Source organism: Notothenia coriiceps, unplaced genomic scaffold (assembly GCF_000735185.1).
Source record: "Notothenia coriiceps isolate Sejong01 unplaced genomic scaffold, NC01 NC01_scaffold00035452, whole genome shotgun sequence".
NCBI lineage: Eukaryota > Metazoa > Chordata > Actinopteri > Perciformes > Nototheniidae > Notothenia > Notothenia coriiceps.
In genome coordinates, this window is record NW_011368153.1 from 166,729 (window position 1) to 180,248 (window position 13,520).

At 42.1% G+C, this 13,520-nt stretch overlaps 1 protein-coding gene across 1 annotated transcript in view; it reads left to right on the top strand.

Moving 5' to 3' along the window:
• Positions 1–13,520, top strand: part of ofcc1 (orofacial cleft 1 candidate 1) — a 66,507-nt gene that overhangs the window by 16,841 nt on the left and 36,146 nt on the right. Inside the window, exons 11-15 of the mRNA XM_010791412.1 lie at positions 1,848–2,090; positions 5,315–5,463; positions 5,674–5,788; positions 6,482–6,767; positions 12,808–12,899. Coding sequence (XP_010789714.1) covers positions 1,848–2,090; positions 5,315–5,463; positions 5,674–5,788; positions 6,482–6,767; positions 12,808–12,899 — 885 coding nt within the window. The remainder of the gene's footprint in view (positions 1–1,847; positions 2,091–5,314; positions 5,464–5,673; positions 5,789–6,481; positions 6,768–12,807; positions 12,900–13,520) is intronic.

A 13,520-nucleotide genomic window follows, 5' to 3' on the forward strand; every position in this document is an offset into this window, starting at 1 on the left:
CTCTGATCGTAGCAACATCGGGCCATTCGTGAGGGCATCTTAAGCCATCGTATGACCGCCGGTGGAGTTTTGTAGGCTCCGGCAGCAACTTCGTGAGCGGTGGCAAAATCTTTGGCATGCCAAAAAATTGCAGAAGGACCTTGCGAAGGTTCATTTTCGTGTTGAATTCGTGTGTCAATTTTGCCACCTTCGTAAGGCCACCGTTGTTATCATCTGTGCCNGCGGTCATACGATGGCTTAAGATGCCCTGACGAATGGCCCGATGTTGTTACGATCAGAGCCGAATTTGAACATTTCCTTAATCGTGTGTCCATCGGGTGTCAATTTCGGGACAGTGTGACAGGGGCTTTAGTAAATGACATGTTACTTTGGTTTTTGTTATTACCTTATTTTCTGATATGGTGCAATAATGGAACTAATAAAGGTATTCTGATTCTGATAATGTTCTTAACAAGGATGTTGTCGGGTTACAGTATGTCATGAAATCTAAGGTAAAGACCATGCTGTGCTACACTAAAGTATTTTCTACAATAACAAAAAAAATTGTCAATCAAGATTGATTGGTTCAACAACTGCTAAGTATTTACTGTAAGTAACTAAGGAGCGCAGTTACAAAGTATTTCAGTAATACCAACAACTGGAGGGTTTCCCTTAAAGGTGACCTATCATGCAAAATGCACTTTTGTACGTCTTTTATACATGAATATGTGTCCCCGGTGTTCCAAGGAACTCACCAAGTGTCAGAAAACACAACCCTCTCTATTTTCCTCCATACCCAAATCTCTTAAAAAGGGGCTGCAACGGATCTGATACAGACTGATCCAGATTTGAACACTTCTATGACGTCACAGAAGTGGCGCTACGGCTATTGGGCCAACTACACCAATCAGGAGGAGACAGCCACGGACATTGCCGTTGGAAAGCGCTAGAGACGCTGTAGTACATATGCCAGGATGGTGCTGTTCTCACAGAATCAGGAATGGCTAAAATGCATGATCTGTTTGGTATTTTGAAAAATAAAAAGTATAAATATGCTTTATATAGGTATGGTCCTACACTATATTATTCAAATATAACATGATAGGTCCACTTTAATAATCTGAGGTAAAGACAGCACTGAGCTACGCTAAAATTCACAACTCCTTAAACTAGGGTAAGGGATAGGTCCTTTAGGTCACAACCCAGAGTCCCAACCCTAACCCTAAGGACAAGAAGTGATAGCGATATTTCTAAGTTCAACAACAGCTAACTATGTAAGTAAATAAGGAGGGAAGCTACAAAGTATCTAAGCAAGTATCCCTTATTTACATAGCACTCCTTAAAAGAGTTATGTAGTGCATTACAGACGATAACATAAGTCTTGACAGCATTTACAACTTGGTAAATATGGAAGCCAAACACTGTCAACAATGTTTGTTTATCAGAGGGAGGTCATTACTGATAGCTCATAGTGCAACATTTAATTAACAAATATATACGCTTTCGTAAGATGAAGTTGATAATCAATTATAACATTGTTACACTTAACTGCAAACAAACCCTGACTATAATCTATAGTCTTAATATAATTATAAGGGTTTCTAGTGCTAGGGTGCACCTGTGTATCAACTTAATTTGCTTATAATAGTTGAAGTTCTTCTCCAATACACAATCTTTACTTGTTCTGTGAAGTATGTCGTCCAACACTTTGTAAATAATGGGTTTGACATTGTTTTGACTATATACAGTACGCAGTTCTTCTGTCAATAATCCATGCGTTGTATCACTGTCCACTGTAATACAATCAGTTGATGTTAGAAAAAATGAATAGAATATTGTAATCAGACCTTATGTTCTGTGTGTTACAGGTGGACCAGATCACATCCCCTCAGCCTGTGGAGGTGTGTGTGTGTTGCCTCAGAGCCACCAGAGACAAGCTGCCGAGGGGCCTCTACACAGTCAGTGTGGCCCTTCACAGCCGTCTCGGGGGTCCAGCTCTGGCCTGGCGCAGTAAGAAGGAGCAGCATGAGCGGGCGGTGTCCACGGAGCCCATCGAGCATCGTGGCCGCTACTGCGACACCGACCTGAACATCAACCAGAGCCTGTTCATGGTGAGGACAAAAGCAGAACATAAAACACAGAAAGAAGAAAGAAGCATTTAAAAAAAGCAAACACTCAACAAGACATCAGAAATATCTCGCTTTTTTTGTGGATTTAGACAAACTGCTTGAATTTCAAGCAAAAATTAGTCATAACTGAATTCAAACAAAACAGAGATCATTGTTGCGAAAATAAACCCAGAGGTTGATTTTTGAGGTACCAGTAAAAAGTTGTTTTCCTGTATTGACACTAACACTTTTTATACACAAAAGGAAAGGACAGAATCAGGTTGTGATTTGTTACCCTGCAATTTCATTTAATAACCACCTCTTTATTCATGCGATGCTTGGGGACACTGCTTTGAATATTTCTTTTATTTCCTGGAAAATATTTGAATAAATATAAATATCTCTTATCCAAAAGCAATTTTGACATTGAGGGAACCTGAATTAAAACACACTCACTTTCAATAACCCAGACAAAGCCTTTGATGTGAAATACAACGGAAAGTCTCAGTAAAGCGCAATCTGAAAACAAACAGTCCCCTCAGATAAAAGCCAACAATAAAACATGCTTTGCTAATATGGCAGAACCGACTACACTCGTGTTTAGTTTTTTGTTTTTGCCACATTATTTCCGAAATTCCTCTTTCCCCCGGTTTCATCAGTTGCAGTGAAGATTGAAAGGGTTATGAGAAAGTTATATTGCTGTAAAAGACGGGATATGAAAATACGGCACGCATAGCCTCTAGGTTTTTCTCCGGGGATCTCCGTATGAATAAAACAACAACTTTTCAAACATGACATTTAATCCATGCATGTAAATCAAACCGCAGATCAATTATTCATTTATATAAGGAAGTAATGTTTTATTGGAATGAAAATGTACAAATGCAATGAAAAATGTAGTGTCTTTTCTGCACGTCTTTGAGCCTCTGCAACTGGATAAAAGGAGGAAGTTGACTAAAATTAGTATTAAAAATTCAACCTCCATTCCCAATGTACAGGACTACCTGTTTCATTCTTGGTCCTTTTCATGAAACAAAACATCAGATTACATTAAATCTATGCACATTTCACAACCACTTCCTTAAACCTCTTGATTTGAGGGGAAGACATCCTCCATAGAAGCTTATTTTAAAAACCTGCATTCTCGTTTTGGATGGTCGATATTGACCAGTGGATTAGATCTCTTTGTTTGTGTTTGTTCATGGACGGTGTGTGCACAGTAGGCAAGATTCACAAGAGAAAAGCCTTAAAACAGAAGGCACTAAATCCAGTGTCCCTCATAGAGTTTTGTACAGGCTCAGGAAGGGCTTCTTCAGTGATCTGATGGCAACTCTACAGGCCTTAGCTGGAGCATTTAGCACATGTGGACACTGCCAATGTGCTGGTGGGCGTATTCACTGAGCTACAGCAGCTTGATAATATTGTCTGCAGCTCCTATAAAACATAAAGGACGGGTAAAAGCTGGCACAAAGTGAATGCGGACCTGGGATCTGATTCAGAGGTAGAAAAGGTTTAAGTACAGTGCGGTAAATGCCTCATGTCACTCTTACTCCCTCCCCAAACCCTCGGCTGTGCTATATAGACAAACCTGTTGTTGTTGTTGTTGTTGTTGTCCTCATTGACAAACAAATCTGATCAGCGTTTCCACCACTATCAGGATCAGCCTGGATGTTTTCTCTCTGCCTCTCCTCTTGCCCACACTGTAGCGTGCAATTTCAGGAGTGCTTACAGTGCCTTCTAAGAGGAAATGAGGAATTAGTGATGGTAAGAGGAAGCCAGGAGCTTATTTTCCTTTCCTCCCTCTCTCTCCTCTTTTTTTTTCATTCACCCCTTTGCTTTGTGTGTCTGGGTTTCGGATTTAGACAGAAACAGTGCAGTACAGTTGAACATGTCTTGGATATGCAAGGCAAGTGGGAGCACATGAGAGGAGTCGGCCCGACATCTGAAGAGCCCGTAGTCTTTGTGCACTTTTTTACACCGAATGGGAAGAAGCGTGAAATCCCAAAATGTAATATTAAAGCTGGAAGCAAAAGGAATGAGGAAGAAAATAAAAAGTGTAAAAACTTCTGAGGAGTTTACGGAGGTCGATGTATTTTTCTCTCATTTTATTCATTTGTTTTCCTATGTTTTGGTCATCAGGGGATCATTTTTAGTTATATGACTAAGAACTGAGTCATCTTGCACCATGTCCATTTTCTAAAGGGGCCCTAGTATGCTCATTTTGAGGTGTGTGGGAGAGAAACACCCAGAAAAAGCACAATAGAGCCTCTTTAATTAAACAAGAAATGCATTTAACACATTTAAATGGTTAAAGCAGCTCGTTCAGCAAACAGGAAGTGAAAAAAACCCTCTGAAGCACATCATCCAGGCTCACAAACCTCACTGCAACGCATCCCACACACACATGCAAACACATGTCTGCGTGCGGCACTTCACACATATGCACACAAATGACTATTTATGCAGGTCATATTTCTTACAGTAAATGAATAATATGAAATATCCTCAATATCCATAATCCGTGATATTATGCCATAAATTTGTGTCCTGACTCAGACACTACTACCCATCATTTCACAGGTGCATACCAAAAGCAGATTATCAGGGGGGGTACGGGGGGATACACATGATTTATGTGTTAAAACAAGTCCCTTGCGTTTTTCCATTACAACTAATAAAGGGATACAATATTTCCACCCAGTGATGGATGAAGTGGCACACACCTCACTGTCAGTTCATTTTTTAAGCAAACCCACCGCTCTCTGGGTAAATAAGAATGTTTGCCGTCGACTGCTAACCGCTAACACCTTTAGTTTCATGCAAGATGCCCCTTGACATGATCAGTTTGATTTATGTGGCCTAAATGCAAATTCACTTCAAAATAACTGTCAGCTCGTATACTACAATGGCAATTCTCCTCCACCCTATGTTTGAGATCAACTGTCTTTATCATTATCCAACATCTCCTTTTAGAGAATTTACAAGGTTGGACGGCTAAGAGTGGCAGTTAAGAAAGCTCTTTAAAGAACACGGACATAAGTTAAAAGAGGTTACAAGTCTAGGATGCAGATTAAGTAGCTCCCCGAGGGCTCCTGTCCTGTTTGGTACCTTCTGAGTGTCAGTTTGTCATTGGCTGGGTTGTGAGCAAGTCTATGTTCACTTACTCCCGTAGCGAGTTCAACTAAGTGGGAATGTGAGTGACTTTGTGCCTTCCGATGTGTCTGCAGATCTGTCCCGCGGCCTGTGAGGTCGTCCCCTCCATGGTCCTGGTGTTCCAGCTGATCGCACTACCAGGGGACGGCAGTTACATCAGCTCTGTAGTGGCGTGGGGGGCATTTCCTGTTTGCGGATCGAGCCTCGGTTTGGTCCAGGGCAGGTGCGTCAAAGCCGTATCAAATCATCTGTTGGTCCTCAAAATTGTTTTTATTTTTCCTTAATATTCCGTCTCATTAAACTACTACGTTCAAAACATCACACAAACTATCATAAAATTGTAATTATTTTCAGACCTTGAGTTTGAAAATACCTAACCCATCATGAATCTGGTTGTAAAGTGTCCATTACCGGTTATGTGTCATTGACCCAGGTTCAAAACCCCTCTGCTCAGGGGGGAGCCGAACACACGCCTGGACCAATTCAAAAAGATTGAAGCCGTCATCTCCTCAGATTTAGACCACTGGCTGTGCAACTTGTACTTTCAGGTGTGTGATCAGGAAACATGTGCATGCATGTTTCTTGTGCAGATGCGTATCATCTTCTTTTATGTTATATTCCTAATTGTGTGCAGGCTATATCATATTCTTGTGTGTGTGCATGTTGATATTTAGCGGGCAGGATGGTGGATTTGGTTAAACAGGGTTCGGATTTTTGGATTTCTATGATAAAAGCAATTGGCCCCAGAGAGCAAACAGGAACCACATCTTTACCCAGCGATTCCGGATGCATTATGGCTGATGCATTGATTAGATTAGTAAACATCTTAATTGAATTAAAAGCCAGAACAAAGCTTTGTGTCTTGGGGTTGTCTCTGTATGTGTCCCTTCCACTGTGACATGCTGTTTGCATTACGGCATCATCGTTACTGCTGTGATTTCAGAACAATGTTAATAGCCCACGTCTTTGATTAACAATAGGGAGTGCAGTCATACTAGCCACAAATAGGATACAAATTGAATTATTTTTAGGCAATCATGGCAAATACTAATAGTTGTCTGCAGTTTTAACTCCAACACCTGTAGTTAAATTACACACATGCTGTTTTTCCCACAAAATATGGTGATGCAATGGAAGGATATGATCATAATTGTTGTTGACATCAAAATAAAGTGGTTATATTAATGTTCATTGAACCCATATGTAGACCTTAGACACAGTGATTGTTTTTGATGTTTCAGGTAAAGCGGCTCCCTTCTGGGACATCCGGGGTTCCAGAGCGCTGTATCACCCTATCCATCCCCCCACCCAACCCCCCTCTGATGCCCCACCCTGAGGTCCGTCTTGACCAACCACCAGGCCAACTGCCAATCCAGCCTCAGGCGCAGCTCCGTCCTCAGCCCCAGTTATACCCCCAGCAGGCGGGGCCCAGCAGCAGAGCAGGAGAGCCCTCTGTGGTTCTCTCTCACCGGGGGTCTCCTCTCTACCTGTCAGCTGATTCGGCTTGCTCTTCCTCATCTCTGCCAGGTAGGGGTCCTATGTTAAAACCCCCCGACTATGCCGCGGTGGGGAGGAAATGTCACCCGAATGTCACAAGCACTGGGAAGAGAAGAGTGGCAGGCCTCGCTTAGGGTTCCGCTGAGGAGAACTGCTCCAGGGGAGGGTTGGGTGGTGTTGATCCACCGTGTGTTGACAGACAGGAGCGATATCAAACTAATGATGTTTTCTTAGTTAGATTAAATGCAAAAATCCAACAGATACACTGTAGAATTAGTGTTAGTAAAGGCAAATGTTTGAGCAAGAAGCACAACACAGAAAGCCTTGTATAAACTTGTAAAATGACACCATCATTCTTTTTCGGTGTTACGCATCTCACTTTTCTTCTATAGTTGTTGGACTGGAAATAAATTATCCAAATGATCGATATGCTAATGCTAATGTTAGCCATGCTTAAACTCTTCTGGGAGTACATTCAAGAAATATAAGACTTTCAATATGCATGGCTTTATAATCCATTGCCCAATTTAGCTAAAGTAAACAATATATTGTGACATGCAGACACACATTCTTGTTATTTTTGTATCATTAAATACACATTTTCTGGCTTTATCACTTCTCGGTTATATGGTTTTTATTGTGATAATGCGGTAAAAGTCTTATTTTTTAACCTACACTCTGCGATTAATGCACCATACATTCCATTTACAAGTTCTTCCCATTATCACTGGATTACTCTGGTTTCCTGTGTAATCTGAATACCGTAGTTTGGTATCACTTTTTCCAGAGGCAACGGTTTTAGATAGCAGGTGAACGAACCATTGTAGCATCTGCTTAGTAGCTCAGTGGTTAGTTGTTCCTCACAGAGAGCAGACTGTCTATGTGTGGAGCTCGCATATTTCCCCCACATTCTGCTGTTTTCCTCCGGGTTCTCTGGTTTCCTCCCCCGGTCCGAAGATATGCAGCTCAGGTTGATGTGAGACTTGCACTCCCAGGTGTTACTATGATTATGTTTCCATGTTTTAGTTCTGATGGACTGTTGTTAGTTTGCTTTTATTTCAGTGCATGCTGGGATACACTCCAATATGTTACTCCAATGTTCTGAAAACATATCTGTCAGTCAAGGCAAGGTCATACCACAATCGTAACCACATCTAGAGGTGGCTAATGACTTCTGTTAATATAATAAGCATCCATTTCCTCATTTTAAAAACATAATATTCTTGTTTTACCACCTAAGTAATCCAACATCCTCGCTTTCGTCAGGAATCAGATCCAGGCTCATTTGGTATTGATCTACTCCAGAGGCGACCGGCTACTTTCTTTGTTATTAATACATCCCACTTTTTTTTGTTCCTTTTCTTTTTTTTTGCACGCACAGCTCATCTTTATTTAACAGTCCTCAAAAGTTTCTGGGGTGCTCTGCTTTAAACATCACACAGGCTTTTTAATTACAAATGAGTTGTGACAGGTCTGCTGGGTAGCACCCTGGCCCATTTTAAACGTGATGCCGGCTGACAGCTTGGCAGTGTTCTCCCAGCACTGAAACATGTGGAAGAAATTGGTCTTTTACATTTCACAGCTTGTCGCTTCCTCCGCCGACTGACCTGTGACCCCCCACAGAGATCCTAACGCCCACAAGGGAAGTGTCCCCATCGAACTGCCTGCCTTTCCAGAGAGGGAGAGGAAAGGGAGGGAGGCACTCACTATGGGAGATTTATGTTCTGCCACACAAGGCAAAAGGTACCGGGTCTTTTCCGAGGGCTCACACACAGACACGGACGTCGACACACACACATTCTCGCAGCCAGGTGAGGAGGTTGCCTGGGAAGTGAACCCGATACGTAAGTGAAATAACGGATCAAAAGCCGTCCGGCACAACACCTCGTCCACGCCCGTTCCCTAAGCCGACCTGACGTCTGGGCCTCATTTGCATACAGACCTGTTCATTTTGCATTACCTCTGGAGCGAATTATGGCATTCAGATGTGGAGATTACGTCAAGGTTGAAGGGAGCGATCGGACGGACAACTTTAACCCAGCTAAAGAAATATGGAAATCCAATTGAGCGAGGAGAAAAAGAACAAATTATCCCCTTCCTCAGCCCTCTGTCAAGTCAGTAGACATTTACTTCCCATTTCATGCCTCTCTGTTTCTGATGTGTGGAGATCACTTTTTTTCTGCCGTGCGTGTGACACCGGGATTTTTCCTCATTACCAATTTGTCTCAGAATCAGGACAAGTATACGGAGACCTCTTGTCATTGCGATAACGTACACACGGCAGAGCTTGACAGTGAGACTGGAAGTTTGTATTCCTGAGGCCTTAAGTTAATTAATCCCCGTAGAAAAATCACAGTGCGCGATGAGGTGTCTATTACAGAACCAAACCTGACATCCCAATCCGAGATAATAACTCTGACAAGTTCTGATCGAGAAATCTGAAGATCCACTGTCCTTCTCGTGATTATTTCGCCATTGGATGATATTAATTTACTCGTCCAAGCATAGGAGTGCATTTGGTGTTTTAACGAAGAGATTAGCTACAGGCACACTGGGTTAAGTGACCTTTCACATTAACTGAATGATCCAGTTACATTGGGTTTGTTTGAACCCAAACGACTAATTAGATTAGCCTCTTGTTTCACGATCGCCTTTAGAGGATCACTATGAACACGCGCATGATTGCCATATTGCTTCTTCATTTCTCTCTTTTTTTTTTTTTTACAAATGCATCGTAGACTCCATCCCCTTGAGCGCCGTAGGAGATTTCGAGGATTCCTCATCTAATGTCTTCTTTGGAGCGCTGCCCTGCACTTTCAGGATGTGCTCCCCTCCGGGCCGGTCCCAGTCATCAAGAGTTTTTTAAACCACAACGTTACGTCATAGCCTCTCAATCAGTCGCACTCTGCATCCTGCCAATTAATCCAACTACAGTAATGTCCGGATTCCAAATGGATGGACTCAACCCTTTGAAGCCCATTTGCAGAAATACACGTGTATCATGCTGTGTGGTAAACAAGGCTAAAAGATTGCATGTGGGACAAATACACCCAGAGGTGAAGTCTTTCCTCTAAAGAGCACCAGCCTTTGTTGAAATGAAAAAGACAGATTCGCAGAAGACTTCAGCATTGAGAGTGAACCAAGTCGTTTTCTACACATTAGTATGCATTTAGTGTCTGTTATTGTCATTAAAATGCAATGGATTACAGGAAAATAAACTCCTGTGTAAAGCGACACCAACTCCTCACCGTATCATAGCAACCTTAACACGAGATCCGGACGTGGACTCGGGGGTAATCCGTGAGTCACTGACCTTCGATCCCTCTATAACTTCGGACCAGTCATCAGGCAATTAGGGGCCTAGGTGAGCGAGAGCCCCCATACAGCCTTGGTTGCATCTCACCAGCAACACAGTGATGGGGTCTCCACAGTGTTACGGCCCCCAGCCTTCCTCTCTTTTTCCTCGGCCTGTTTTGGTGTGCAAGCAGGAGAGAAAAGAGCTGTGTTGAGTTGTGAGGTACACTCATTTGTGTTTCTACGCTGGAAAATGTGTGTGCATGTATGCAAGTGTCTACAAATGAATATCTTTGTTTGTACGCCGTCCTGTGTGTGGGTGCAGTGCTCTGGATGTGTGTGTGTGTGTGTCAGAGCGCAGGGGGATAACAAGGAGTTTGTTGTTGGCCTTGAGTGCCCGGAGAGGCTGGAGTTGTGGCAGCTCCAACGCTCCGAGTTCACAGACGTAGCCCTTAGCTGTCGAAGCTGTCGATGCTGTCGATGCTGCCTCCGCGCTCACCACGGTTCCACAGCGTCTGCGCATTAGCAAGTGGGGCCTGATGTAATGAGTGTGTGTGTGTGTGTGTGTGTGTGTGTGTGTGTGTGTGTGTGTGTGTGTGTGTGTGTGTGTGTGTGTGTGTGTGTGTGTGTGTGTGTGTGTGGTTGTGCAGTCTATGAAAGCATCCTAGTCCACAGTGGTCCAATTCGACAAGTCCACGGTTGCTGTTGTTGTTAGTAATAGAGATTNGAGTGTGTGTGTGTGTGTGTGTGTGTGTGTGTGTGTGTGTGTGTGTGTGTGTGTGTGTGTGTGTGTGTGTGTGTGTGTGTGTGTGTGTGTAGTCTATGAAAGCATCCTAGTCCACAGTGGTCCAATTCGACAAGTCCACGGTTGCTGTTGTTGTTAGTAATAGAGATTGAGGTGTGTGTGTGTGTGTGTGTGTGTGTGTGTGTGTGTGTGTGTGTGTGTGTGTGTGTGTGTGTGTGTGTGTGTGTGTGTGTGTGTGTGTGTAAAAGCAGCTGGCAATGGGCCACTTTGCCGTGTCTCATACTGTTTGCATAGTAACACATACTATAATATACTATTGCTGCACTTGCAACATTTCACATTTTTATATTAGCAATAAAATACAACTTTACTTTGCTAAATATGAATGAAATACAATTTGGAAATGCAAAATACACAGATTTCTTTTTGGGGGGTAAATGCAGTTTGAATATAATATACATATTTTATGTATTTGACCAATTGTCCCTTTTATCTTCATTATTTATATGAGCAATAAAATATGACTATACTCTCCTTTGCTCAATATGGGTGTTTTATACATTTGGAAATACAGAATAAACTTCTAAACCTTTTTTTATGGGTGAATGTGGTCTGAAAATAGTATAAAACATTCTTATATCTGACCCAAAAGTGGATCGGACTTGTACCTCTTGAAATGTTCCTTCTTCCTTTGCTCTCTAAATGCTATTCCATCTCTGACATTTCTTCATCAGTGATTAAAAAAGAAGGTCGAGACATGAAGAAATGTTAACACAGTGAACACAAAATATGTGAAATGATGTGAGATTATTGAACTCTTGACACAAAAGTCAGTTAACAATTATGTAACGTCTTGGAAATGCAGAAATATAAATTATTTGATTCCTGGAATAGAACAAATATAACCCCATTACCTTGTAACTGTAGGCACTCCACATGTTTACCAGCAAAGCGACGGTAATTAAAAACTACAGCTGTGTTAGGATGAAATCTGATTTCAGACCGGTTTAAAAATAGCAGGGAGCAGACTCCTCCTGCCATTTAAGTACATTTTAGCTGTCGGAAGGATTTCTGATGTGTCGCCTCTATTTAAGTTATTACTGCTGATATATTTAATCCCGCAGCAAGACAAAAATTATATCATCGCGCAGGCTTCCATATGCATCATATAGATGTGACTGGTTCCACGGGGGGAAAAGTTTCACATAGTGAGATTTGTACATGTATCAAGCTAAGGTTTACTTAATTACAACCTCCAGGCAATGCAGGAACCCTTTTTTAAATTCTGTGAATGTTAATATGCTAAATAATGCAGATCTCCGACTCTTCAAGCATGAGACACACATCTGGCGGCTTACCATTTAAATTACAGCCGGAAAAAAAAGAAAAAAGAGTGAGACAGATAGATCGAGAGAGAAAATAAAAAAGAGGGTTAGGATGAAAAAATACTTCAAAAGTCATTTTCCGGAGAAAAGAAGAATGGGGAAATGTGTTACAACCCAAGTTAATTTCTTTTGGGATTTTTCATCATTTCTAATTGCGTACATTAGAGCGTTGCGGAAAGGGAGGTTCAGCTCTGAGATTTTTTTGGAGACAGACTCTGACTCTAGGTAGTATACAAAAAAACATACAGTAGATTAACAGTAAACAAGTGTGTTCAGATATGCAATACCTATTGTATTTGATTTCCTCATACTGCACACCGAGTTTTAGTCATTTTAAACCTTCAATTGTTGTTTTGATTAATGTTTTGTAAGTAAATCATCTTTTTGATTTGTAATGTTTTTTCATAGTTAAAGTTGTTTTTTGTCAGTTTTCATTACTTTAAAAAATGGATATTTCCTCAGTACTTTTAACAAGTCTATACTCGCAATCATTTGGATTTTGCAATATAAATACCACTCCGCCACCCTTGATCCTAACTATGATTGCCAGATGTGGTTTGCGAAAGAAAACAAACACGAACATTTTGTACTTTTTTTCACACTCACTGCACATTACTTTGTCTTTCTTTGGGGGGGGGGGTTGCAGGGAAGAATTCCTCCTCGGGAGCCATTTCTGGAAACACGGGAGAGAAGAGCGATCCGTGCAGGGAGAAAGCAGAGGGCGGGATCCACTACAAGGTAACACTGTGATTTAGGGGGGAAACTGTTCCCACCCTTGAAATGAGCACCCTCTGCTTTCTCCTCCCCGCCCCTCAGTGCGCCCCCTACACACACCTCCCTAGCTTATTATCTGAGATTTGTCAAAATACATTTCACACTAACAGGTATTTTTCTGCCTTCAAAGCCAGTTTTGATCTGCTTGACAAGCCAAAGCAGCTCCAATTCTGTGAAATCAGCAACGCCAGCCAGGCCTCCCCTTCTCCTCCGAGCCGCTGTGAACACGCCTCTTCCTGTGCTACAGAGGACTTAAGCTAAATTAATCAAAGCCTGCATGTTACCTGCCATACTTTGAAGTGGTAATTGCAAAGTGACTCTGTGTGCTGATCTGGCATTGCTGCTATTGTTCCTCCTCTGCGGCCTTTTGTTGGTGCGATGTTATTGTTGAGGTAGTGAGAGGCCTGTGAACAACATCAAGCCTCCGTCTGTCACACACAGAGCCTCCCCCCCGCCTCCTTCTTCTATCCCTCCAAGTCTTTATTCCTACTAACCTCCTACTGTACATGAGGCTCCTCAGTCCACCATTTATCAGTGATGACCGGTTTAATAAATGAGTTTGTTGATCTGAGGTTTTATTTATCC